We start from the raw sequence: 27,097 nt of genomic DNA, 5'->3' as shown, positions 1-27,097 counted from the left end.
GATGGAAATCAACACCAAACATCAAACTAACATCTTAGATGATTTGTCAGAGGTAATTCTCAAGAGCTAAATCTTATCATAGTATCAGAGTTGTTTAGTATTTTGTCAGTGGTTGGCAACAGCCACCCGAAGGATTACATACAGAACTATATATAAATATTAAAGGTTGGGTATGGAATTCTCTATTTTGGCAATTTTTGCTAAAATTACTTGAAATCCTTATCGTAACCCACTTACAGCCACTGAGTTAGAAGTACTGACATTAAAATTAAACAAGTTAATCATCTGTGGAACGGGCAGGGCTCGAAAAACTCCAGCCAATGATTTCCAGAACCACCGAGTGGCATTGGACAGCAAGTACCTCAATCAAACGGTCGCACTGCACTCCCCCTCCCCCGCCCCCAACCCCTTCGTGCACGTACTCAAAGCTCGTGACCCAGAGAAAGCTTCTGTTTGTTGTTATCCTGAGGTAGCTACTGGAGCTATAGCTAACTAGCTAATCCACATTTGGACCTAGCACTAGAAGACAACCATAAACTCCAACCTAGCTAGCCTGGCTCGCTCTCGCGCATCTGTGTTCGCGCTCGTGCATGATTGCGCGTCCTTGTACTTGGAATGGGCGGAGTCAGAGTCAGCGTTGAAGGACGGGGGGTAGGACCATTTGAGTTGTGTGTTTTCAAAATCTGCTGGCGTTTCGCAAATCCCATACCCAACCTTTAACAATGTATAAATATGGCTGGTTTGGAGTGGATGGGAGATTGGCAGCGGCAACACACACAAGAACCGAACAAAATAAAATGGATGAAACTAAGAGGAAGAGGGCCGCGTCCAGAATCCCCCTGAGAGAAGTGTCAGAACGTACGTCCGACACGCCGACCTTCTCCTCAGACGTCTTCAAACTCCACAGCTCTCACTTGCATTGCATCAGACAGCCGATCGTTTTGGTTCCCTCAGCGTTGAGCGATGGGAAAGTGTGGCCGGTCGTATTCTCGTCGTTCTTGAAGTAAAAAACATTCTGTTAGTAGCTATAATCTGTTAAGGGCTACTCTCCTCCAATATATGTGGAGTCAATCTTGCTATCTTTTCCCTCTGGCTGTTAGTTCCTTCTCGCTGTCGTATCAAAACCACGTCCTGTCGATGCATCAACCCCTCGATCATAAATCCCAGAAGTAATGTTGCAAGAGTCTGGTTATCCTCAGGGATAAATGATGCTGATATTCTTTCTGTAATGGGGGACGTGTATCCTTATAGAAGTTTCCATCGATCGTTTGCCCAAGACAAACTTAAGGCCCAATCCCATTTCTACCCCTTACCCATCCCCTTACCTCTCCCCCTTGTTTTGAAAGGTTAAGGTGAAGGGGTAAAGGGAAAGTAAGGGTTAGAATTGGGATTGGGCCTAAGTTTCTGCCTCTGAGTGGCGTGAGACAAAGGGCCGGGCCCTGAAAACACAACGGGTCTACTGTGTTTTCCAGGACCTGAGCAGGGTTTACAGCCATGGTCACACACCCCCCCTCCCACCCTAAGCAGGGAGAAACCACGGCTGGGCAAGGCACATCTGCTGGTACCCTCCATCACTACTCAAGACCCCCCCACACCCCCCTTCAGTCCCAGATCGGGGTCTCAACTCCAACGGTGAGAATCGAGTGCTTGAACTCTATTGGTTGGTCCTGCTATGAAACACCAGTGCTACAGAGTGGAGTGATAAGGCAGAAGAGGGGGGTTGTCAGACCACCAGTGTGGGACCCATCAGAGCTCATGAACAGAGTTAAGAGCTGTATTCTAGTTTTATAGGAAGAGGAGGGCGGCGGCAATAGGACTCATTCGCCCTTCGGCCATCTTGGATCTAAGTGCTGGGGTGGGGGAACCGGACACTAACAGTACGAACAAGGCAAAGGAACACAGAGAACCCCAGTTACAGCTCTTCTGGGGGCGGGGAGGACACCAGCTCATCTTCTCTTCCTGTATGACGGTCGCCAACGGATGAATGGATGCAACCAAGGCCCCTAGCAACAGCCACTAGTGACCCCGCCTAGCAACAGCCCATTGTGACCCCACCTAAAAACACGGCCCCTAGTGACGGGCTTCTTGCAGCCCTGATGAGGGCCCCCTAGCAAAGGGCCGCAAACGACGGGGCCCCATCAACCTTACTGAGGGCCCCTGGCAACAGTCTCCTAGCAACGGACCCCATAGCAACGACTTGGCTCTTCAGTCCGACAGACTGTGGTCCAGGGAGCTACAGCCCCTCCTCCTCCTCCTCCCTTGTCTCTTATCTCCAACGCCAGCGCAGAAAAACAGCCCGGATCCGAACGGCCAGCTCCGTGCCAACATGAGGCGCCTCCTTGTGGCCGCGAGCGACCCCCCTCAGTCGGGTCCAGCTCAGGTCCAGCTCTCTTCTGAAGACCTCAGTGAAGACCGCAGGGCCTCGGTTCACACGTCCAGCGGGACTCGGCTTCCTCCTCGTCCCCAACGCCGCCTCAGGCCGCCCGGCGTCTGGTCGTCGCCCCTCCGCCCGGGGGAGGTGGAGCTACCGCGTCAGCATGTTCTGGAAGTCCGAGACGCCGCCCGGCAGGTTCTGGGAGTGCTGCTGCTGCTGCAGTCTCTGTTGTTGTTGTTGTTGTTGTTGCTGTTGCGGCTGCTGCTGAATGTATCCCAGGGTGCTTTGCTGCGGTATGTTGGTGGCGTGCAGGAAGGCTGGCGTGGAGCCGCTGTGCAGCAGACCCTGAGTCTGCATCTGGAGGACGTAGGAGGAGGAGGAGTCAGGACTCAGCAGAGTCACTCTATGAGATATAGGACAGTAGAGCCAGGACTCTGTTCATATCAGATATAGGACAGCAGAGTCACTCTGTTTATATCAGATATAGGACAGCAGAGTCACTGTTTATATCCGATAAAGGACGAGTCACTGTTTATATCAGATATAGGACAGTAGAGCCAGGACTCTGTTCACATCAGATATAGGACAGCAGAGTCACTCTATCAGATATAGGACAGTAGAGCCAGGACTCTGTTCATATCAGATATAGAACAGTAGAGTCACTCTGTTCATATCAGATAGGACAGTAGAGTCAGGACTCTGTTCATATATCAGATATAGGACAGAGTCACAATAGTGAATTCCAACATCCAAAAAAGTCTTGTCAGTAGCTGTAAACTACTGCTAGTCCAGCCATCCAAACAACACTGTTGTACTCTCTTGTCCGCCTCTGAGTATCTCTGACTCACCATGTTTAACCCAGTCCGTGTTTGTGTCGTGATTCATATTCGTGTCGTGCTCATGTTGTGCATTCATTCCGTATTCTTGTTGTGCTCATGTTGTATAGTCATTCTGTATTCGTGTGTTCATTCGTGTCGTGTTCATGTTGTGCATTCGTGTTGTTTGTCTCCGTTGGGCAGCCTGTTATTCTGCTGTTTTGTAAAGAAGTATGTTATCAATAAAGTTTGATGGGACCTCAGACCTGAAAGAACTGCTGGGGCTGCTGCAGCTGGAGCGGTGCATGCTGGGTAGGCTGCTGGTAGGCGGCCTGTGGCTGGTGGGTGATGAAGCTGTTGTGGGGGATGACGAAGGGCGAGGTGAAGACGGGGGAGGGGACCAGCACGGCGTTGCAGTTGACCTGCTGCATGGTGAAGGACTGGCCCATCAGCTGCTGCTCCACCGTGTACCTGGAGGTCAGAGGTCAGGTTAGGGACAGAGGTTAAGGTGTTCTAGGATCAGCTGCTGCTCCACGTGTACCTGGAGGTCAAGAGGTCAGGTTAGGGTCAGAGGTCGAGGTGTCTTAGGATCAACAGCGGTATAACATGGTCATTCTGGGTACAGAGAATCATCACAAGGCGATGGTCATCTGAGGTTGACTAAAGAACAAGAAGTGATGATAAGTCACTCCTTCGTAGCGATGGTTCAACGAAAGTGTTAAGAGTCAAATTTAGTAAGAGACACAAAAGTTAAACAAAGAAAAAAATAAGAGAGAGAGAGGTACTCACTTGGTCTGAGAGAGTCCGGGGTTACACTGGGAGGTCTGGGGGGTCACACTGTTGTTGGGGACCAGAGTCTGCATGGGCTGGTTCAGCAGCATGCTGCAAAGGACATGGACATTAGCACCCCCTTTACCCAGCTCTCACAATACAGAGACAGGTCATTAAGGAGCAGGTAGGGGTTAGACAGTACAGAGACGGGTCATTAAGGGGCAGGTAGGGGTTAGACAGTAGAGACAGGTCATTAAGGAGCAGGTAGGGGTTAGACAGTCCAGAGACAGGTCATTAAGGAGCAGGTAGGGGTTAGACAGTACACAGACAGGTCATTATGGAGCAGGTAGGGGTTAGACAGTACAGAGACAGGTCATTAAGGAGCAGGTAGGGGTTAGACAGTACAGAGACAGGTCCAACCCTTACCTGCTCCTTAATGACCGGTCTCTGACTCACTGTGAGGAACTCTGGATGAATTTGGCCTCACAGTGGGTCGTATAAGACGGGGTCTGTGAAGCCCTACCCTCTTGAACCAAAGCAGTCAGGTGGTGCGGTCTCACCGTAGCTGTCCGTCCTGGCTGAAGTCGGCGGGGTCCAGGTGGGCGTGGCGCGCGTCCTGCAGCGGCCGGGCGCCGGAGGAGAACATCATGGGGTTGGTGTAGAGCGGCAGGCCCAGGCTGCTGCTGCCCTGCACCGGGAGGCTCAGCGTCCGCACCGGGCCCCGCCGGACCAGCCTCTGGTGCACCTGCTGGGGGCACACCAGGACCAGGGTCAGAGACCAGGACCAGGGTCAGAGACCAGAGACCAGGGTCAGAGACCAGGACCAGGACCAGGGTCAGAGACCAGGACCAGTACCAGAGACCAGGACCAGGGTCAGAGACCAGGACCAGAGTCAGAGACCAGGGACCAGGACCAGGGTCAGACACCAGGACCAGGGTCAGACACCAGGACCAGGGTCAGAGACCAGGGACCAGGGTCAGAGACCAGGACCAGTGTCAGAGACCAGGAACCAGGACCAGGGTCAGAGACCAGGACCAGGGTCAGAGACCTTGTACCCTAGCGGTGGTTCTCTATTTACCTGGTACCCTGGTGCTGGTTCTCTACCTGGTACCCTAGTGGTGGTTCTCTACCTACCTGGTACCCTAGTGGTGGTTCTCTACCTACCTGGTACCCTAGTGCTGGTTCTCTACCTGGTACCCTAGTGCTGGTTCTCTACCTGGTACCCTAGTGCTGGTTCTCTACCTGGTACCCTAGTGCTGGTTCTCTACCTGGTACCCTAGGGGTGGTTCTGTATCTAACTATTCTACCTGGTACCCTAGTGCTGGTTCTCTACCTGGTACCCTAGTGCTGGTTCTCTACCTGGTAACCTAGTGCTGGTTCTCTACCTGGTACCCCAGGGGTGGTTCTGTATCTAACTGTTCTACCTGGTACCCTAGTGAGAGGGGATACAGGGGCTGAGTGTGGGGTGTGGGGGTTCCCTCACCAGGGGGTTGGCCGAGGGGGCATGGCAGGCCTGCTGCTTGGCTGGCGGGCCGGAGTTCTGACGTATGACCCCTGACCCCTGGGCCAGGGGTCGCCCGGATCGCTGCGGCTGGGGGGTCGGGACCTGGCCAAAGTCAGTGTGGATAGGTGGCTGTAAAAACATCTACCAAGACAGGCAGAGAGGCAGACCGACAGGCAGGCAGACGGAAAGGCACACAGGCAGGCAGACGGAAAGGCAGGCAGACAGTCAGACAGACAGACAAGCAGACAGGAAGGCAGGCAGACAGGAAGGCAGGCAGGCAGACAGACAGGCAGATGCACATTGAAAAGCAACCGAATATAAATTAATTTCCTTTCATAGCTGCAGTTTGTTTTGCTGCCAAAGAAAGAAACTATTCAGATGACTATAGTGCGACCATGACCCTGTCAATAACTAGTTTGACCCTGTGTCTGTCTATGACCATAGTTTGATCATGGTCTGTCTAAGAGCATAGTTTGACCATGTTTCTGCCTATGACCATAGACCACTATCACCAAGGATTTAAGATACATAGTGAAACCTGGTTTGGTTTTTTCCTTATTCTGTTCAGTTTCGTATTTTTGGTGAGAAATTAGGAACTGAAGCCACAGTTGTGTCACTATCCTGATGCAACAGGTATCCCATCATTTGTGATGGGATACCTGTTGCATTAGGATAGCAACAGACATGATCATGTGTACATGTGATCATGTGTTGCATTACATTAATGTCAGCTGCTAAAGTTGTTCTTATCTAATCCTATCTCTTCATGGAATGTATCTCAACACATTCACTGTAGGCCGCTTTGATAAGGGTCAGGGTTTAGCGTCTGCTAACTGGCTAAATGGTAGCAAAAGATAAATCTCTGAGCTACAGATGGCTTAAGCTGCATATTTTGGCCTCTTGGTGGTGCTGTCGGGTGGTGTATAAGATGCTCTATACTGTACTGACTTTTGGAAACATTTCAAGTAAGTCTAATCCATCTGTTGTTTTGTGACATTCTGGCTTTTCTGTTATATTCTTTGACATAAACCAGCCGCGTTTGAGTTTCCCATTAACAACCTCTAGTGGCTTGAGGTGTAGCTACAACTGTCGTCCGAAAATGTTGATGCTTATGAATGACGTCTCACGTTATGTTAAGGAAACACAGGGAACTGAAGTAGCAGAGCACTATTTGGAGGTTAGCTAGCTTTAGTTGAGTCAGTTGGAGGTAAGCATGCTGTAGCGAGCCCTGCAGCGCTACCTGTGTGTGAGCAGGCGGTCATGGCGTGTTTCCTGGAGGTTAGCTAGCTGTCAGTTGACTAAGCTGGAGGTTGACATGCTTTAGTTGAGCACCACCTCCAGGTTATCATGCTGGAGTTGAGTCAGCTGGAGGTAATCTAGCAGAAGCGAGCCCTGCCGTGCTACCTGTGTGTGTGAGCATGCGGTCGTATGGCGTTACCTGGAAGTTGGCTAGCTGTAGCTTCTCCTTGATGTCGTGGAGCTCCTGCTGCTGGGTCTTGATGTCCGCCTGCAGGATCCGGGTCCTCTCCTCCAGCTGCTCCTTCAGGTGGTTCATCATGCCCAGCTGAGGCTGCGCCACCAGGGGGAGCTGCTGCTGGTACAGCAGGGGCTGCTGCACCTGCTGCACCTGCTGCGCTGGTGGTCTGGGATGCTGATGTTGTTGTGGCTGTTGTTGTTGATGTTGTTGTGGTGGTTGAGGTTGTTGTTGTGGTGGTTGTGTTTGTGGTTGTGGTTGTTGATGTTGTTCTTGCGGTGGTTGCTGCTGCTGTTAACAAAGAGTTAACACATGCATGATTATCAATCAATCAACTAATTAAGTCGACTTTATCAAGTGAGTGAGCTTTGTATTAAGTCTGTGATGTGCTTTACATTGTATAAAGAAAACAAGGATATCGGAATCATAGACATTCATTTTAGAGCCGGATTTGAACTGAAAACATAACTTGATTGGAAGGAAGCTGAACTGAAGAGTTTATAAGTAGGATTATAAACCATGACAACATCCTTTTGCATTTCTGCAGCTGCAGGAAATTGTAACAGAGCTAAATCCTTTGATTTAGTTTCAACGGTCAGACAAAATTGCTGTTAGAGCCTGTTAGCGAGGCAGAATATCAGATGTCTAACGACAGATGTTTACTGTCGGCCGGTCTGGCATCCTGGTTGGAACGGTAAGCGGTTCCAAACTGCCGATATGTTTGCCATGGGAATAGCAGCCACAGAACTGTGTATGATCTGCCGTCTGGTATCGTCTTAACATCGAGGATTTTGTCCGGGACTGTGTATTATTATCCAGCACTTTCACACTTGGCAATGGTGGCTATTCTGTGCTAAAGTAACGTTTTCCAAACTGATCCTATCATCCAACTCGGTGAATGGATTGGTCTTTCAATTATATTTCTCTTTTGACTTAGCAAGGTGATCATAAATCTACTCCTTGACTCGCTGAGGAAGTCAGGGAACACAATAGCGGCGCCTTGTGGGGACACAGAACCAAAACACACCCTGGGTAACGGAGACGTTGTGGGGACACAGAACCAAAACACACTCTGGGTAACGGAGACGTTGTGGGGACACAGAAATTCAACAAACGCACTCTGGAACCATTCTATTGTGGGGACATAGAATCTCAACAAACACACTCTGGATATCACGACATCGCGGGGACACAGTGAGGCAGGGGACGGAGGCTGAGCTGGGGTTCAAAGGAGCTCCGTCTGAGCCAACGTCTACGAGGGCATTAACAACAGAGCTGCGTCCCCTGAACCATAAAGCCGGCGTTGGTACGGACCTTGGAGCCACCGGGCTGCAGCCTGGCGGTGGAGTTATCCGTCCCGATGGATGTGGACTGCCACGACGGTGTACAGGGCTCTGTGTACGAGTTGGCGGCTGCAGCAGGGACATGTTAGCTCGTTAGACACACAAGCTGGTTCATTAAGGGTTGTGTATAATTAAAATAAGAGTATGATTCTATTAGTCGACCAGCTTTTGAGCTAGGGCTGAACAACATCAATATCATTCCATTGTTAAACTCCAAACTTCAGTCAAGAGACAAGGAAATAGAAATTCAGATGTGGGTTTAGAGCCGGGTGGTCCTCGGCCATGTGACCCCTGGATCAGCTGACCCCTGGATCAGGTGACCCCTGGATCTTGTGACTCACAGGCGGAGTCGGACAGCCCCAGGTGGGAGGACTTCCTGGAGCCGCGGGAGGAGACGGACCGGGGCGCACTGGTACGCTCCTTCGGAGGGTCCAGGGTGGAGCAGAAGTCCAGGTACAGCTCCTGGGCCTAGGGTGGAGGAGGAGGAGGAGGAGGAGGAGGAGGCGGAGGAGGAGGAGGAGCAGGAGGAGGAGGAGGAGGGGGAGGCGGAGGAGGAGGAGGAGGAGGAGGAGGAGGAGGAGCAGGAGGAGGAGGAGGAGGAGGAGGAGGAGGGGGAGGAGGAGGAGGAGGAGGAGCAGGAGGGGGAGGAGGGGGAGGAGGAGGAGGAGGAGGGGGAGGCGGAGGAGGAGGTGGAGGAGGAGGAGGAGGAGGAGGAGCAGGAGGGGGAGGAGGGGGAGGAGGAGGAGCAGGAGGAGGAGGAGGAGGAGGGGGAGGAGGAGGAGGAGGCGGAGGAGGAGGAGGAGCAGGAGGGGGAGGAGGAGGAGGAGGAGCAGGAGGAGGAGGAGGAGGGGGAGGCGGAGGAGGAGGTGGAGGAGGAGGAGGGGGAGGAGGAGGAGGAGGAGGAGCAGGAGGGGGAGGAGGGGGAGGAGGAGGAGCAGGAGGAGGAGGAGGAGGAGGAGCAGCAGAAGCAGGAGGAGGGGGAGGAGGAGGAGGAGGAGGAGGAGGAGGGGGAGGCGGAGGAGGAGGAGGAGGAGGCGGAGGAGGAGGAGGAGGAGGAGCAGGAGCAGGAGCAGCAGCAGGAGGAGGAGGAGGAGGAGGAGCAGCAGAAGCAGGAGGAGGAGGAGGAGGAGGAGCAGCAGCAGGAGGAGGAGGAGGAGGAGGAGCAGCAGCAGCAGGAGGAGGAGGAGGAGGAGGAGGAGGAGGAGCAGCAGCAGCAGCAGCAGCAGCAGGAGGAGGAGGAGGAGGAGGAGGAGCAGCAGCAGGAGGAGGAGGAGGAGGAGGAGGAGGAGGAGCAGCAGCAGGAGGAGGAGGAGGAGGAGAAGAAACGATGAAAGGGAGGAGGTGAGATGGAGAGGAGAGACAACAGGGGGGATGAAAGAGGAGAAATGATACAGGAGATGAGAGGAAAGAATGAGGAGGAGAAGATAAGAGGGAGTAGAGGAGATGATAATGAGAGGAGAAACATCAGGGGAGAGGAGAGAGGAGAACATTTAGAGTTGAGGAGAGGAGAACGGAAGAGACAAAACAGGAGAAAGGGACACGAGTGTCGGAGAGGATAAAAGGAGGAGAGATGAGAAGAAGCTTTTTGCAACCGGAGTTCAGAACAGAGTGTGGTTCTCTCCTCCTTCAGATCTGTTCTCATGGTTCACAGGTCCCTACCTTCACAGAGGAGGGGGCCAGCTCCACGGGGGACATCTCCTCCAGACCAATGGCTCGCCTCCTCTCCGCCCGCACCTCCGCGTAGCTGCCCCCACACACACAACACACACAGCACGCACAGCACACACAGCACGCACAGCACACACAACACACACAACACACACAACACACTCTCGTCAGCTCCGCCGTGCCACAGAGGGACAGATGGGGAGGAGCCAGACAGATGGTCGCTCCTACGAGTGTGAGGATGACTCAGGAACCCCTCCTTTGTCAACATGTTTTGGTTACACACTGTTTATTTTTAATCTTTGTGATCGGTGAGCAGAGCTGCCTCTATGGTGTCTGTTAGGCTGCCTCTCTTAACACACACATCAAGATGTTGGACGATTGACGATGTCAATCGTAGCGGGAATTTCAATGAACATTTTGGACCAGCAGTGCGCTAAGTAACAATGATAACCAGTTAAGGTTTGTCTGTTGCGATTGGTAAAGATTAATTTCTCTAGCTGTCCACAACATTCGGTTAATTTAGAGAGCGAACATGGGTAATGTCTTCCTGGCTCCCCGCGGCTTTGTTGACAAGCAACTGGTACACCGTTGCTAGGTTATGATACATCGGCGAGATGCGAAGTGATTAACGAACGACAGCCACCCGTCGCTTTGGCTCTGCGTGTGATTGGACGCTCGCATCCTGACCCTGATCAGCTGACTGATGAGTGATTGACCCCGACGCCAATCAGCGGAAACATGTGACGCCTGTCAGCCAATCAGCCGAGGCTCACCCGACGGAGAAGCTAGACCCTCTGTCAACTTCTCCTGACGTCTGGCATTTTGTTTTTCAAGCTAGTGAGCAAGAGAGCCGGTTGCTCTGCTGGGTTCTACACTATGACTCAACAAATAACAGCGTCAGTACCTGCGCATCAGTAGCTTTGACTGGTTATGTTGGCCTTCAGAGATATTCTACAAAGACTGTACTGGATGGTGACCAGCTAGAGGGTCGATTATTATGATCCATCATCTTAGCATTTTTTCCCCTGAAGATTATCGTACTAAAAGTTCCCCTTATGGTATACCTAACAGCTTTGGATTTATTTATCGGATGTTTTTGTAGTCATTGATTGTAAATTCAGAAGTTGATGGGACGTATCCCTGTTTCTATTGATCCATCGCTTTCGATCACTATCTACTAAAAACTCCCAACTCCAACTAAGGACTAAACCCCTAAAGCCAGCGACGCTGACCCCGATGACCTCTCGACCCCTCAACACCCTGAAGGACTCCCGCTGACCCCTGACCCCTGACCCCTGACCCCTGACCCTGACGGAGAGCGCCCACCTGACGACGGTGTGCGTGCAGACGATGAACTCGGGCTTGGAGTTCCACTGGTGGTAGGTGATGTAGTACTGCGTCTGCAGCCAGATCCACTGCTGGCCTTTGGTCAGGAAGCGGTAGTAGCACGACTTCCCCTTCCCCAACTGCATGACTGAGGGAGGGGGGGGGGGGTCAGGTACAGGGGGGGGGGGGGGGGTGTTTGTGAGTGTATGTGAGGTGTTTTTGACACGGGGCTATGAGTGTGTGTGTGTGTGTGTGTGTGTGTGTGTGTGTGTGTGTGTGTGTGTGTGTGTGTGTGTGTGTGTGTGTGCGTCTCACAGTGTTTTTGACACGGGGCTATGAGCGTGTGTATTGTGAGTGTGAGTGAGTGAGTGAGTGAGTGAGTGAGTGAGTGAGTGAGTGAGTGAGTATGTGGGTGAGTTGGTGAGTGATAGATTGAGTGAGTCTCACGGTGCTTGAGCGTGTATTGTGAGTGTGTGAGCCTGTATTGTGAGTAAGTGAATGAGTGAGTGAGCGAGTGGGTGAGGTCTCACGGTGCTTGTGACACTGGGCTATGAGCTCCAGGTCGTCCACGTGGTAGTAGTCGTAGCCTGACGTCCCCAACACCTCGAAGGGGAGGTAGCCGATGATGGGAGACGCTCTGCGCGCACACGCACACACACACACACACACACACACACACACACACACACACACACACACACACACACACACCCCCAGAGGAGTCATCAGCAGAGGGTAACATTATTAAAATATTGTAATTGTTTGAAAAGCAAACAATCTTACAAACAACCAAAAGTATTGTTTTTAAGGAAGATATTTTCCCGGTAACAGAAGCCTGCGGTCCTTGCATCATTTCGTACATTGATTAGGTACGTTGAATCTTAACTCCGTCTTCTGCTTGGCTCTGCCCTCTGAACTCTGTCCTCAGGACAGAACATCCACACAGATATCTGCGTATCGGCGTATCCTGGGTACCATGGCAACCGTCCTGTGCTTTGATCAGCGATGGATAAGCTGTCGAGAGGATTGTTTGTTTCTGTGCGTCGAGGAGGTTGTGAACTGGATATGAATGCTCTCTCAGCGGTGCTTGTTGTGCAAGCAGTTGGTAGTCTGAGTATCTATTCCCCCCCCCCCCCCCCCCCCCCCCCCCCCCCCCCCCCCGCCCGTACGTCACGCTGTAGCCGTCGCCGTCGGTTACGTGCGGATCGTGCTTGTAATATTAATATTAAGAAGACCAGAAGATGTGTTTGATGAGTGACTTTTGCCGAACGTATGTTGATTACTGCTCTCAGAATGACAGACGCAGAACCACGGATGCCCCGGCACAGAGACCCAGCGGTCCAACACTCGGACGGGGTCACTGAAGGTGAGACACCGGGGCCCAGTGTGTCACCACCTGCGTGTGGTGTGCTTCTGCATGTTCTAGTTCTGCGTAAAAACTAAATCCAGCTTGATCCCCACCTGTGATCCAGGAACAGGAACTTCCACTCCAAACTGTGTCTGGACGTGAACTCGTCGCAGGGGTCTTGGACGTTGCACAGATCCTGAAAACAGAGAGACAGATTGTAACTCCAGCTGATTAGGAACCAGCCGGTCAGAGGTCAAAGTTGAAACCTAGGAAAGAATTGAGCGGTCAAACCCAGTGACCTGAGCTGGAGAGCCAGGAGCACCGATCGACTGCTGCTCGCCGTGGGGGAACTCATTTAGAAGAAAGGTTGGGAACATCTGGCCATGGATGTTTGTAAACGATTACTATCTAAAAGCCTTAACTAGATTAAAGGGTAAGTAATTAAACCCTGTTCCAGCCAAACTCTGCCAACAAGTTAAAAATTATCTAATGATGATCTGAGCGGTCATGAAGGTTTTAGACAAAACGCGCAAACGTTGCATAAAACCAGCGACACATTGCTTGAGCCACGGTGCACAGATGTTGTAGGAACCAGGAGACCTGTTGTAGGAATTAGGAGACCTGTTGTAGGAACCAGGAGACCTGTTGTAGGAACTAGGAAGCCTGTTGTAGGAACCAGGAGACCTGTTGTAGGAACTAGGAGACCTGTTGTAGGAACCAGGAGACCTGTTGTAGGAACTAGGAGACCTGTTGTAGGAACTAGGAGACCTGTTGTAGGAACTAGGAGACCTGTTGTATGAACCAGGAGACCTGTTGTAGGAACTAGGAGACCTGTTGTAGGAACCAGGAGACCTGTTGTAGGAACCAGGGGACTTGTTGTAGGAACTAGAAGACCTGTTGTAGGAACCAGGAGACCTGTTGTAGGAACTAGGAGACCTGTTGTAGGAACCAGGAGACCTGTTGTAGGAACCAGGAGACCTGTTGTAGGAACTAGGAGACCTGTTGTAGGAGCTAGGAGACCTGTTGTATGAACCAGGAGACCTGTTGTAGGAGCTAGGAGACCTGTTGTAGGAACCAGTTCCTCACCTTGAGGAACTGAGGGGTGACCAGGCGCACCGTGGCGATGAGGCACAGCTGCTCCTCCAGGGAGGACTGGAGGGTTCTGGGTAAGGCCAGCTCCAGGCCGTTACAGGAGGACGTAGGCACTGGGGACGACAGGACACCTTCAGGACACCTTCAGGACACCTTCAGGTGGGCACAGCAGGGGGCACTGAGGCCTCCACTAGACCTTCTACTTAGGTCATAAAAGATTCCAGGGCACTCATCGCAAAGAGTAGGGGATCCCCCGGTGTCCTGGCTAAAACTGCCCGACCAGGCTCATTCAATCCGGCCCCCTCATCATCCCCTCGGTATAATTGGCTGACTCATTAATTCCCTAACTCTCGCTGGTGTGTGGTGAGCGTTCTGGCGCAGATTAGCTGCCGTGCATCACCCAAGTGGGTGTTGGTTAGTGAGGTCCCCCCCTTCACTGTAAAGCGCTTTGGGGACTTGAAAAGCACTAGATGAATTCAATTATTGTATTATTATTATTATTATTACTGGCAGCTTCAGCACCTCACAGTGAAACGTTGTTAGAGGGACATTGAGATGGACATGGTAGCCGCAAAAAATGGAGATAGGTATAATTTAATTTATACTTATTCTGGTCAACTAGGTAGAATAAATCCATTGGCTTAGTGACACAAGGTGTACTAAGTCTGGTACTAAGCTAGGTCTGGTGTTACCAGGTGTACTACTCTGGTACTAAGCTAGGTCTAGTGTTACCAGGTGTACCACTCTGGTCCTATGCTAGGACTAGTGTTACAAGGTGTTCTACTCTGGTCCTAAGCTAGGTCTAGTGATACCAGGTGTTCTGCACAGTGAATGACTGAATATTTACCATTGTTGTGGAACTTGAAGTCTCCTATGAACTTGACGTACTCGTAGACCGGAGGCTCCTTCAGGTCCATGTTGCCTCTCGCCAGGTGACAGCAGAACTCCACATGAGACTCACCTGGAGGAGGAGGGGGGAAGAGGAGGAGGAGGACGGGGGAGGAAGAGGAGCGGGGAGGAAGAGGAGTCGGGAGGAGGAGAGAGGAGGAAGAGGAGGAGGAGGAGGTGGAAGAAGAGCAGGTGAGGGAAGGAGGAGAGGGGGGGATGGAGGAGGAGAGGGGAGGAAGAGGAGGAGGAGGAGGAGGAGGAGGAGCAGGAGGAGGAGGAGGTGGAGGAGTAGGAGGAGAAACAGAAGGAAGGAGTTGGTGGTGGAAGAGGAGCGGGGAGGAGGAAGCGAGGGGAGGAGGAGGAGAAAGAGGAAGAGGAGGAGAAAGGGATGAGGAGGTGGTGGAAGAGGAGCAGGTGAGGGAATGAGGTGAGGGGAGGAAGAGGGGGAGGAGCAAGAGGAGGAGGAGGAGGAGATAGTCATTAGAACACGGAAGCACTCCTCATCTTCAGCGCCGTGACTTAACCCTGGTGGATCGGTCCAGGATTAAGGTCAGAGGCTGGAGCCCTTTGCCCCGGGGCATCACTCAAGGTTACCGTGGCAACACGCCATGATTAGCCGCCCGTCCCCCTAACTATAGCAGCACCAGCGGGCTAGCTGCCTATTATTAGCTAAAGTGTTTCCCAACGCCGCGTGGTGACGGGTAATCCAATAGAGTGGGATCATATTAACACAGGGAGACGTTAAAACGGTCAGAAGAGTCCGTTAGAGTAAGAGTGAGGTGAGGAGGTTAACACGTCCACCGGGGAGACGCTGTCTCTCTGACAGAGAGCCAACGCGTGTTTCACAGAAGTTCTGTGGCAGGCTAATTATTGAGACTGATTCATGATGTCGGCGGGGGAATACAAAGTAAAAGCTTTTAAATGAAATGTCATTAATTGATGTGAATTTGACATTTAAATGTAATGATTTAAATGGATTTGACATTTAAATTGAATGAATAAAATGGAGTTTAACATTTAAATTGAATCAATTTGAATGAGTTTGACATTTGAACTGAATGAATTCTTCTCTGAATGGGATGAGTAAAGCACCATCTCTGACACTACAACGATAAAGAAGTCCGGCATAGGTAGAAAACTAAATCAAATCACTGGTTCTTGGGGACAGGGAGGGATGGAGGGAAGGGGGGGGGGGGGGGGGTTGGTGCCGGAGGAGAGAGGTCGGCATGGCAACAGGGCGGGGCACTCACTGTCGAGGAAGTCCGAGCTGGCGGGGTCGGAGCTCAGCATGTGGGAGGACAGCAGCTTGTAGACGTCGCTGTGCTCGCGCTCCGGCAGGAAGTTCAGGATGTTCTGGTCCACCATGTCAGGCTGAGACCAGCAGGAAGAACACACTGGGGTTAGGGTCTCAATGTTCTGGTCCACCAGGAGGAACCGGCTAGGGGTGAGGGTCTCAATGTTCTGAGAACCACGTGTGGGAGTGTGTGTGGACGATGGCTGGCTTAGGCAGCCTCACCTGGCCCGTCTCAGGCTGATTGGACTCTGATTTGAGTTTGGGTTGGGTGTGGCTGCACACCTGTTGCACATTGAGCAATCAATGTGCCACAGGTTGAAGCAGCCATCACTGCACACACTGGAGAGAGATCTCCTGCATGGCAACATGGAGCACCAGGTCATGCATCATCTACAATAAACCGGTTTTCCAACCCCACCACTCTGTGTCCTCTGGAGGAGCCTAGTCCCCCAGGTGGAGTGTGGCAGCCAATGTAGCGATTACATATTATCGTTGTTGTCGTGAGGATGTCTTACCGGTAGGTGTCCAATCAGAGAGGAGACGCTGTCTGACACGTAGATGATATTTCCGTCCGTCGTCAGGGCAACCAGGAAGCCATCCAAAGCCTGGAACCAAACATGACCGAGGTCAGCGGCAGCGTGGTGAGAGTTCCGGGTCGCGGAGCGGTCCCTGCTTGTTGTCTGACGGTCGGATCGATGGTGTGCCGTGTCTGTTTGTTGTGTATCTAAATGGCCTAGGCCTAGCTTTGACCAGCCTGTGGGTCTGATCTGCAGACGGGGTCACAGGAGTCGTTGACATCGCTATTGATATGTGCTGGTGCATTGTAGATGGAAATCCCTCGACGGAGGGCTGAGGGGTTTCCGGTTGGATGCTTTCAAAATCCTGCTCACTATGGCTGGTTCCTCCACATTGCTACCCAGCGTTGACGAGCCTGTGGGTCTGACATGCATACCGGGTCGCAGGAGATCGTTGACCATAGCATTTGATATTTGATGTTTTTTTTTTAATGGTACGATGATGTCAGAGGTTCAAAAGTTGTGATAAAGGTCCTGTTCAAAACAGTGCCGTGCCCAATTGGCAAAAGTGTAAAATAAGTTGAACCAGTGACGGACCGAGGCAAGCGGCTAGAGGCTAGAGGCTAGCGGCTAGCGGCAAGTGGCTAGAGGCTAGAGGCTAGAGGCTAGAGGCTAGCGGCTAGAGGCTAGTGGCTAGCGGCTAGAGGCTAGTGCCTAGCGGCTAGAGGCTAGTGGCTAGTGGCTAGTGGCTAGAGGCTAGCGGCTGGATGCTAGAGGCTAGCGGCTAGAGGCTAGAGGCTAGAGGCTAGCGGCTAGAGGCTAGAGGCTAGAGGCTAGTGGCTAGAGGCTAGTGGCTAGAGGCTAGTGGTTAGAGGCTAGAGGCTAGCGGCTAGAGGCTAGAGGCTAGTGGCTAGCGGCTGGAGACTAGCGGCTAGAGGCTAGAGGCTAGAGGCTAGCGGCTAGGGTTGGGTGGCCTACAGAAGTGATCTTACATTCAACCCTGGTTTAATAGTCTGGCTTACTGCTGAAGAATCTCACCTTCACTGTCAGATAGCCGTTGGTCTAACCTCCAACATAAGTGTAATATTCTGTCTTATCCCTCAAGTATTTCACCTCTACGGTCAGATAGCAGTAAGTTTCTACCTCTGTTGACCTATACTGCTAAACTTCTTTTTTTAGTTTAATAGTTTGGCTTACTCACCATCTCACCATCTCACCTCCACTGTCATCAGGTAGCAGTTCGTTTGAACCTCTCCTGACCTACTCTACCACTGCTGAGCTCCAGCGTAGTTTGGCGGTGTGGACTCACCTCCAGCATGAGCTGAGTGAACTCCTCGTTGCTCAGGAAGGACGGCTTCCAGTCCTGCCTCACGTCACAGCCGTCGTTCTGGGCCGACATGTCTGGAGGAGAGACGGCCAACAGTTAGCCGTTAGCAGCCCTGCGCTCGGCTCAGACTGAACCCCAGACGTTGAATCAGACGGATTAGCGGCCCGGGCTAGCCGCCACACTCCCCCGGAAGACTTTGGAATGGCTCCCTGAAACCTTTAAATTAACACAAGGGCTTCTGCCAAGTGGCAGTATAGACGTTTATCTAATAACTTAAGACTTGTATGGTTTATATAAACGCTAACTCCTCCATCTAACCCAGCAGCAGTGAACTAATTATAAACGCTGATGATCAAACCTCAAAACAAACATCAACACCGTTCTCTAGGCGCTAACTATTTAGTCATGTAGCGTAGCAGACACTTTTAACTAAAGCAACTAGCATCCAGCGCAGGTAGGGGTTAGACAGTACAGAGACAGGTCGTTAAGGAGCAGGTAGGGGTTAGACAGTACAGAGACAGGTCATTAAGGAGCAGGTAGGGGTTAGACAGTAGAGAGACAGGTCATTAAGGAGCAGGTAGGGGTTAGACAGTACAGAGACAGGTCATTAAGGATCAGGGAGGGGTTAGACAGTACAGAGACAGGTCGTTAAGGAGCAGGTAGGGGTTAGACAGTACAGAGACAGGTCATTAAGGAGCAGGTAGGGGTTAGACAGTAGAGACGGGTCATTAAGGATCAGGGAGGGGTTAGACAGTACAGAGACAGGTCATTAAGGAGCAGGTAGGGGTTAGACAGTACAGAGACAGGTCATTAAGGAGCAGGTAGGGGTTAGACAGTACAGAGACAGGTCGTTAAGGAGCAGGTAGGGGTTAGGGGACATCTAGCTCTAAAAGGCCTACAGGTAGACCGAGGACATTGGGAGTTACACCAAGGACCTCTCGGCTGGGAGTCCAACACCCTAACCACTGCGCTACCCCCCCTCCAGACTGATCCCTGGAGACACGACGGACACGACGGCACCTTTCTGCTTCTGCAGGAAGCCGATGGTCCTCTGCAGGATGGTGGACTTGTCCATCTTGCAGGGCAGGCCCTGGACCTGCAGCATGGTGCACAGCTCCTTGATGAGCACGTTGAACTGGTCCCGCCGCTTCTTCTCCGACTTGTTCCGGGACGCCCTGTCCCCGCAAACCACAGAGAGGAACCACAGGTGAGGTGGAGCACGGGGGAGGGGGAGACACGAGGGGGAGACACGAGGTGAGGGGGAGAAAACAGGGGAGGTGGAGAGACACGGTGAGGTGGAGAGACAAGGTGAGGGGGAGAGACAAGGTGAGGTGGAGAGACAAGGTGGAGAGACAAGGTGGAGAGACAAGGTGGAGAGACAAGGTGTGGTGGGGACCAGCTTGAAGGCCAACTCAAACGATGTATGAAAGGGAAAGAAGATGGAACCGCCAACAGGAATATAAATATATAAACGGTTCATGTTTTAGTCTCTTTGTGTGACAGTCCAACAGAACTAGTTCCTCAGTTAAAGCAGCTTCTGTACCTTTTTGCTCGGTCCTTTTCATCTTCTTCCAGTAAATCGTCGACACAGCTGCTGGTGCTGAAGGCCGGAACAAAACAGGACAAAATGATTGCTTGGAAATTAGTTCCCTCAGTGGTCATTTATAGACGTACACGTAAACCTAAAGATCTTTAACCATGAACCCTTAGAGAAGAACATCACCTGCGTCACAGCATGGACGTCATGGTTCGGTTAATTTTTTCATATTTGTTAAAATTCTCTTTCATTCATCCGGGCAGCGATCAATAAATCAAATACTCTGGGGCTGTCACATGCCTGTAATAAGCCTGTCCGATCATTTAAATCGCACTCCCATTCCCTGGTGACTTCCATGGTCACTAGACGCTGAGTGTATGTTTTATTGTACAGTATACTACAGTATATACTGCCCTTTACATACTCTAGCGTCAGGCGTGCTCTACTCACTCCCATTCCCTGCGACTGGAGGCGCAGGGTCCGCTGAAGTCTGACAGGCTGTCCATCACTCACTCCCTCTGGCCGCCGCGGCCCCCCTGCTGGCCTGTGTGACCGCCGCCCATCCAGTCCGGACCTACTGCCCCTGGAAACCTGGCCGGGAAACCCTGTCACTGGTGTCTGGAGGGAGGGAAGGAAGGAAGGAAGGAAGGAGGGAGGGAGGGAGGGAGGGAAGGAAGAAGTGACAGAAGTGACAACCATTCAGTTAAATTATTCTTGTGGCATTTGCAAACATGCCAACATTTAACACCTTTCACGCAAATGTAACTATAGGCTGAACCAGAGTGTTGCTATAGTGTGATACAATGAGGTGAGGAAGAGGAGGAGGAGGAGAGGGGGAGGAGGAGGGGGAGGAGGAGAGGGAGGAGGAGATGGAGGAGGAGGAGGAGGGGGAGGAGGAGAGGGAGGAGGAGGAGGAGGAGGAGGAGGAGAGGGAGGAGGAGGAGGAGGAGGAGGAGAGGGAGGAGAGGGAGGAGGAGGAGGGAGGAGGAGGAGGAGGAGGAGGAGGAGACTGTGACCTAGAAACAGTGGAGCAGCACTGTGTCTGTGCAGAGCGTATGAGACGACTCGGGGCGGGGTTCCCTTCCCGTCCCGGGACACAACAGGGGAGCGCAGTCTCTCCTGCGATGGAGGCGACGGATCGTAGGTGGCCGGCCGCCCGCGCCGCGCGTCGCTACACGCTGAGGGGAGGTGAACCGCTGACGTTCTGCTGACGGGAACGCGGAACCCGTTGCGCGAGAAATGAGTTCCCTGCGAAGAGTAGTCCAGATATGACGGGGTCGCAGGTCATGTCTCTTATCGTTCTGAGTCCCACGCCTCTAATTACTATGTCATCGTTATAGACACTCACATCCAACACACTGAGTGAATTCAGACCCCCCCCCCTAACCTCCCCCTCAGCAGGGAGTCAACACCCTAGACACCCACTAGACTCTCCTCTACGAGACAATGTGTATTTGGTTGTACTGTATCAAATGCATCCCCTTTCTCTTGACAGACCCCATTGAGGGAGACTCAAAACAATAACCCGTCATCGTCCCAGTGACCCAGAGCAATAACAGACAGGTTTTATTATTAGTTCTCCTGCCTTCTGCTTCTGGGCGCCTGAGCTTGGTTCCTGTGCCTTCATTTCCTTTTGGCTGTCTTCATCGAGTGACGACTGAATGACCGTGACACTGTCACACAGATGCTGACGGACCTATCTGTAGGATCTACTACAGATTCTTGTATTTTTATATTCAGTATTTGACTCACAATACATACCCTCGAGGAATATATTGGATTGGGTTGTGTTTTTGTGCACGTTTCTATAAATGTATTCCCTTACTCTTAACTCTTTTGTGTGTTATATTTATGTTATTTTCTATATATATGTAATTTTTTCTTTGCAAACGATTGCCCCAATGATTAATCAAGTATATGTACTATACGTATAGTAACGCCAAGAAAAAGCCATATGCACAAGATAAGGAAAAAGTAGAGGAGCATGTTCATTAAATAACCCAGTGAGGAGTACATCACAACATGAACTGAAAGCACAAGGGTTTGGAGTAGAGAACCTGACATCATCAGATATCATTCAGATCAGAAACCCCCTCAGGAACCAAGAGAAACCTGGCACACATGGAGGTGCTGCATTACATCTGTCAGCCCCCGCAGTTAACACTGATTCACACTTCACTGGTTCTAGGTCAGTGATTCTGAGCACAGCCTGCCAAAAAGTCCCCAATAGACCCTGATACAGTGACGTCTGGTGATGTTTTTAACGTGAAGAAGATGAGCCGTACTAATTAACACATGAAGCTGCCTTCATGGAGGAGAGGGGTTCGTAGCCTAGGCGACGCCTCTGCGGGCTGCGGAGCTGGGGTCGGGACCACCGAGGTTGAACAGTAGCACTTGAACACAGAAGTGTAACGATGATAATCATGATGATAATAATGTGTGATGATATCTCGCTGAACAACAGCAGCTAGCTGGGACGAGCCACTTGGCAGAGGTAGCACCATCTGCTGACCAGAGGAGCTCGAGTCCATCTGACGTCCAGAGCTTTAAATATAGACGGCCTTGTTGGTTTCATCAGTGAACATAACTCTCACCAACTTAAAGTTTAAAACTTTGAATCCTGGTTGGGAATGCAGGCAGCGTCGTTTAGGAAAGATACAAGAACCATTGTTTCCACACAGCGGTTATTGCTCTGGGTTCAGTGGAAAAGTTGTTGTGTGAGTGCGTGACTGTAGTCAAGGACGACACGGGATGCAATTCGGACCTTCGTTAGAGATACGTCTGTGCCTTTACAAAGTTTGCTTGGAGGGAATGATTAGATCACTTTGTTGTCATAAAGTCACCCAAATGTTATCGCTAAACATCCCTTCAAGAGAACGGTTGTCTAATGACAGATGTACAACATCATGGGATCCTTAAGGTTGACCTTATCTCATCCCACACATTTTACCTGAAGCCCAGAGCTGGGCTGTTTGATGCAGAGGGAGAACTGGGAGGAGGAGCCGACTGTCTGATGAATGAAGGCTGCAAGCGTTGGTCTTCAGAATTCTGTGAAGACATTCTTCCGGGCCCGTAAGAGCTATTTCTTCAGAAGTAAATTTTCGAAATAATCTAGAAAGCGAAGGGTTTGACCTCTACTTTCTCTCATGAACAAAGGCATTGGCTGCAGATCAGAGTTCATTTGAGGGTTTTAAGAACTTCCCTTGAGTGTAAACAACAGCCGTTTCTGTGAAATAACTGAATAATGGAAAGTCTCATGGCTTGATTATATATGCTGCGTGAAGAATTTTGTTTTGCATGACTGAAAGACTGTAGACTGTTTTGGGAGCAACGTTTGAAGGGTCGTCTCATGCCAGATGAAATGAGGGCTGGGTACATAAATACAAAAGTCTCTTCATGAGAGTTTGCTCTTCAGACCTCTCAGGTTGGGGAATGCAAGGTTACACAAACTCTCTCTGAACTCGGTGAACGTCTACATCGCCCTCGGCCATTTGTGTCGTGTAACACATTAACTAACAAAAAAATACCTTTGTAGGAACATCTGTCGAATACACTTGCCCTTTGAAGCACAAGTGAGCACATATTAACCAGATATTAAGGTATGAATAGGGACCAAACCTTTCTGTCACACAGAACGTGACCGCGCTGGGATTGAGTTTAAAACCCAAAGGTTTGTTGAGGTTTGTCTTTTGATTCATGCAGTCTCTAATCACAAACTCCATCACTCAATAATTTGACAATTGGATCAATGGATCAATCTGTGATCACCGGCCACCCCCTCACACCTGGCCCTCCAACGCTGATGGACTGGGATGGAGCTGGACAGCCACCACGCCTCTCTACGTTTACACCCTGCGGCACAGGGCAGCGGCAGCCACCCAGAGCCAGTCCCTTGAACTCTGGACACAGGAAGCTAGCGGGTCCAAGTTCACGCGCGTGGACGCGGTCAAGTTCAGAGGCGCCGCGTTAATGTGTCTCTGAGCAAATAAGGGGCCAATCAGTAACCTGTTGTTTTACTGCCCCGATTGGCTCTCCCGGCCGTGTGAAGTGCCTGTAATCATTCCAACCTGGGATCCTGGTTCTTCCTGAACGGCAGCTCTGCTCGGGAGATCCGGGTTCACGTTAACCGATCGAAATATGGAAATACTTCAGAGAAGCTTTATCTGCTGGTGCATTAATTGGCGGCACATTAATACACATAATTAATTGTGATGCCGTCACAGGTGTGTGTGTTTTAGAGTTTTTTTATAACGGTTAAGAGCCATCAGAATCATCCTTTTTTTTATATAGGATTTTCTTTTTTTTTCCTTTTTTAAATGACTATTATTTTATTAACATTGAGAGTCGTTTTTATGCTAGCACCCTTCGGGTGATCCGGATAAAATCCACTCCCTCGCACCACCTAGTGGGCAGCCCGGGAAAATTCACTGGTAGAGTCTATGGAAGACTGGGGGGCACTGGACAGTGGAGCCCCCAGATTAACACCAGGCATTTCACACCCTGATAAAACCATGGCTTCCAGAAACGTCCCTCCGATTACTTCTAGAAAGTCATGCAGCGCTGCCAACAACATCCTCCGACAAGGGTCTGTTCTGTTCTTCATGTCGTACACACAGAGACTATTATACTCAACCTATTGGAAACAACTCAACATATTGCAGGTAAAAAGTGTGTCAATGATTATCTTCTGACCTTCTTATTTACTCACCGCACACCTCCGGTCCAGCCTCACCCGTATCTCGATCCTGTATCTCTACATGGGTATCTCTATCCTGTATCTCTACACCTGTATCTCTGCATATGTTTCTCTATCTTGTATCTCTACATTTGTGTTTCCACATCTGTATCTCTATCCTGTATCTGTACATATCTTTCTCTATCATGTACCTCTATCCTGTATACATATCTTTCTCTATCATGTACCTCTATCCTGTATATCTGCATCTCTTTTATGTATTTTCTCCTCCGTCTCTCTACCTCGGTATATCTGTATCTCTACATCTGTGTCTCGGTAATGTAACTCTATATTTGTACAGTTTCTCTTTATTTCATGATGTCTTCATATGCATGTATTTGAACAGGTAAACCAGACAGACAGGCAGGCAAACAGACGGACAGACAGGAAGACAGGCAGACAGGCAGGCAGGCAGGAAGACAGGCAGACAGGCAGACAGAATAAATGAGAGATGGTTCCTTATTTATACGCTGAAGTGTACGGCCAAGTCTTCCGAGGTTAAAGGCTAGGTGCCTGCCATCCAGACCAGCACACTTAATGAAGCAGACGAGGGGAGACATATTTATTACATGCTCTGCCAACAGAAGACCGGCCAGGCTCTGATGAGGGGCTTCCAAGAGCCGGAGTATTACTGCCGTTCTTTGAAAATAATACTAAACAAATGATGCCGTCCAAAATATATTTTTTAACAATGTTGGCTAAAGGATCAAATCCGAGTACGTAGCAAAGTTATATTATTAGTTATGTTGTAAAGTTATGTCTTGTTTTAGGTTGTTGACATATTCCTACATAAATAATGATAATAATGAATAATTATTACACAAGTATCATAATTATCTTTGTATGGCCATTAGATAAAGTCATGTCTTCATACACTATTTATTCGTCCTACTTGACCACATGATCTAATGACACACACCCTGAAAGGAGACGGGGAATCTGAAACATGTTTTATACACACAGCCTGGTCTAATCCAATGTGGCACATATTCCGTTACACAACAGACCCAGAAATGACTCCCTGGTAGTCTTAAGTCTTATGAAAGACATGAAACCACAGTGACGGAAAATAATAAGAAGAAAAGGAATGTTATTTCTCATGTATTTTTTAGATGTTCTTATTTTCTTTTTCCTTCCTGACAACAATTCCAATTCCTGAACTTGAGTATCGACCGATACAGCATCTAGAACTGTAAATACTAATATTAGTGTTAGTGAAGTTCTTTGCCTATGTAGTAAAGGAGCTAGTCATGTGACGATATCGGACAGGCGCATTGACGTGCGTACTTGGCGATACAAGATGCTGCATTTTAGGCAGTATCTGAGGAATTTACAATACTGGTTTCAGTACCGGAACGACTCAATACTTTTTGTAGTGAAAAGCGACTTGTAGTTCATTCGTTTTAAGATGGAACCAGGAGGAGAGACCAGGCTAAACACCTGTAGATCCGACCAGGTGTATAAGGTCTGTGAGGAGTGGATTCTAAAGTCGGCACTACAGTGACATCTCCGTCAGACTCCCCAGGAAACCTTGTAGTATGGTAGAGTTGAATCAGTATTAAACCGGTTGAACATCTTCAGGAAACACCGGAGGATTCAATACCTTGTTCTCATCAGCTGATCGCAGAGACTGGTGATATGATAACTTGATAAATAGATAATAACATGATCATCTAGATGTTCTCACTATAAGGCCTAAATACATATGTCCCTGAATACTTTAAAAGTAATTTTTCATGTGGTTGTTAGGTAAACATGTTATGACACACAACCAGACACACACACACACACACACACACACACACACACACACACACACACACACACACACACACACACACACACCTAAATACAGTAGTGTAAGTGTAAAGTGTAAAGCAAACTTGTGCGACCCTCCCTCAGAAGATGTACTCTGTCACCTTTACCTTTGACATGCACAGTAAAAAAAAAACACACACACACAGTACATCAACACACGTTCACACACCGTTTAGTTTAGCTCACCAGCAGTTAACTCGGTCCCACAAATCCTCGCCTCAAACTCAAACCCTGCCGCTCGACTCAAATAGCCTTAACCTGAGACTTGAGCCCGGAATACTCCACGCTGCTTTGTTTTGCTCCGTTTATAACCCTGCCTAGAGCTGCAGGTCACCGGCGAGCACACATCATGAACCTCAGAAATAGGTTAGGACAACCTGTAAGGACCGCGGCCAGCGGTACTGTGTGGGCTCCGGCTCATGACACTGTGTCATATGTCTTCAGTGCTTTCTGCATTCAATACTACTACCTTAACACTCCGACAATACCACAGTAGTACAAGAACACCCCACTCAGCCACATTGGTCCGGAACACGACTCACTTGGTCTCTCAAGGTCCGACATGAGTCCACTCTGTCACCAGAACTTCATGTTCCCCGTCTCTAAACCCGGTGACAGCCTCATCTCCTCACCGTCAAGCCGAGGGAGGTACACAAAACACAGGCAGACCGCACGTACCTCAATAACAAGTCCTCAGCAGAACCTCCTCCATGCCGGACCCGGGCTCTCAGGCTCAACTCCGGCTGATAGTCTCCATCAGACGGGGCTCCACCATCCACCAGCACGGCGCCGTCACATTGCATAACCAGCCGTAAAACGGGTGCTTTTAGGGGTACCCGAGGAGCGGTGTCCCCGAAGCGGCTCTGTAGGGGGACAGCCCTTGTGATTTAGTCTAGATAAACGAGAAGACGGGTGTCCTCCTCGCAGAGCTCCGGGTGTTTGCTCGGTTGTAAACACCGGCGAGAGGCCGGGGAGAAAGTAGGTCAGCCGGCAGGAGCTCCACACGACATCCCCGGCAGAGTGCTGTGTGCGCAATGAGCACCAGCGCCTAGTGACGGGAGACCAGACTGCAGGTCTTGCACAAGTGCGTGATGCACGGTAATGCGTGGTGTTAAAGAGCAGAACACGGTGCTCTAGTGGCTGTATCTTGTGTTTTAGCGCACAGGAGTCGGAGGAGGGGATCTCGGCTCCAGGGTGCGGACGGTCTGTGCGGTTAAATACTCCCGTCTGCAGAGTCCTGTTTACCGGTTAACATGCACCTGGCTGTG

The 27,097-nt window shown here is 50.5% G+C and overlaps 1 protein-coding gene across 1 annotated transcript; it reads right to left on the bottom strand.

Annotated features, from left to right (window-relative positions):
- Nucleotides 1-424: 424 nt before the first annotated feature.
- Nucleotides 425-26,849, bottom strand: npas2 (neuronal PAS domain protein 2). The gene is made up of 21 exons (XM_056594927.1): nt 26,508-26,849; nt 19,727-19,894; nt 19,283-19,339; nt 18,760-18,914; nt 17,722-17,813; nt 16,413-16,502; nt 15,854-15,974; nt 14,563-14,676; nt 13,710-13,828; nt 12,737-12,819; nt 11,806-11,912; nt 11,276-11,423; nt 9,941-10,025; nt 8,623-8,749; nt 8,253-8,350; nt 6,903-7,229; nt 5,444-5,605; nt 4,521-4,708; nt 3,979-4,071; nt 3,456-3,660; nt 425-2,731 (listed from the first exon to the last, which is right to left on the bottom strand). The coding sequence occupies exons 2-21, from the start codon at nt 19,780-19,782 to the stop codon at nt 2,525-2,527; spliced, it is 2,634 nt and encodes an 877-aa protein (XP_056450902.1). The 5' UTR covers nt 19,783-19,894; nt 26,508-26,849; the 3' UTR covers nt 425-2,524.
- Nucleotides 26,850-27,097: the final 248 nt, after the last annotated feature.

The sequence above is a fragment of the Gadus chalcogrammus genome, chromosome 7 (genome assembly GCF_026213295.1).
Source record: "Gadus chalcogrammus isolate NIFS_2021 chromosome 7, NIFS_Gcha_1.0, whole genome shotgun sequence".
NCBI classification, from domain to species: Eukaryota; Metazoa; Chordata; class Actinopteri; order Gadiformes; family Gadidae; genus Gadus; species Gadus chalcogrammus.
Note: the sequence above shows the minus strand (reverse complement) of the source record. Positions and strands in the feature narration are given on the sequence as shown.

Excerpts from the sequence above, each read along its gene's own strand:
- npas2 (XM_056594927.1), bottom strand. The coding sequence starts at position 19,782 with ATGGACAGCCTGTCAGACTTCAGCGGACCCTGCGCCTCCAGTCGCAGG. Across the intron at positions 14,677-15,853 it reads CAGCTCGGACTTCCTCGACA|GTGAGTCTCATGTGGAGTTC; the intron begins GTGAGTGCCCCG and ends CTCCTCCTCCAG. Across the intron at positions 8,351-8,622 it reads GGGGCTGTCCGACTCCGCCT|CCGCCAACTCGTACACAGAG; the intron begins GTGAGTCACAAG and ends TCCCTGCTGCAG.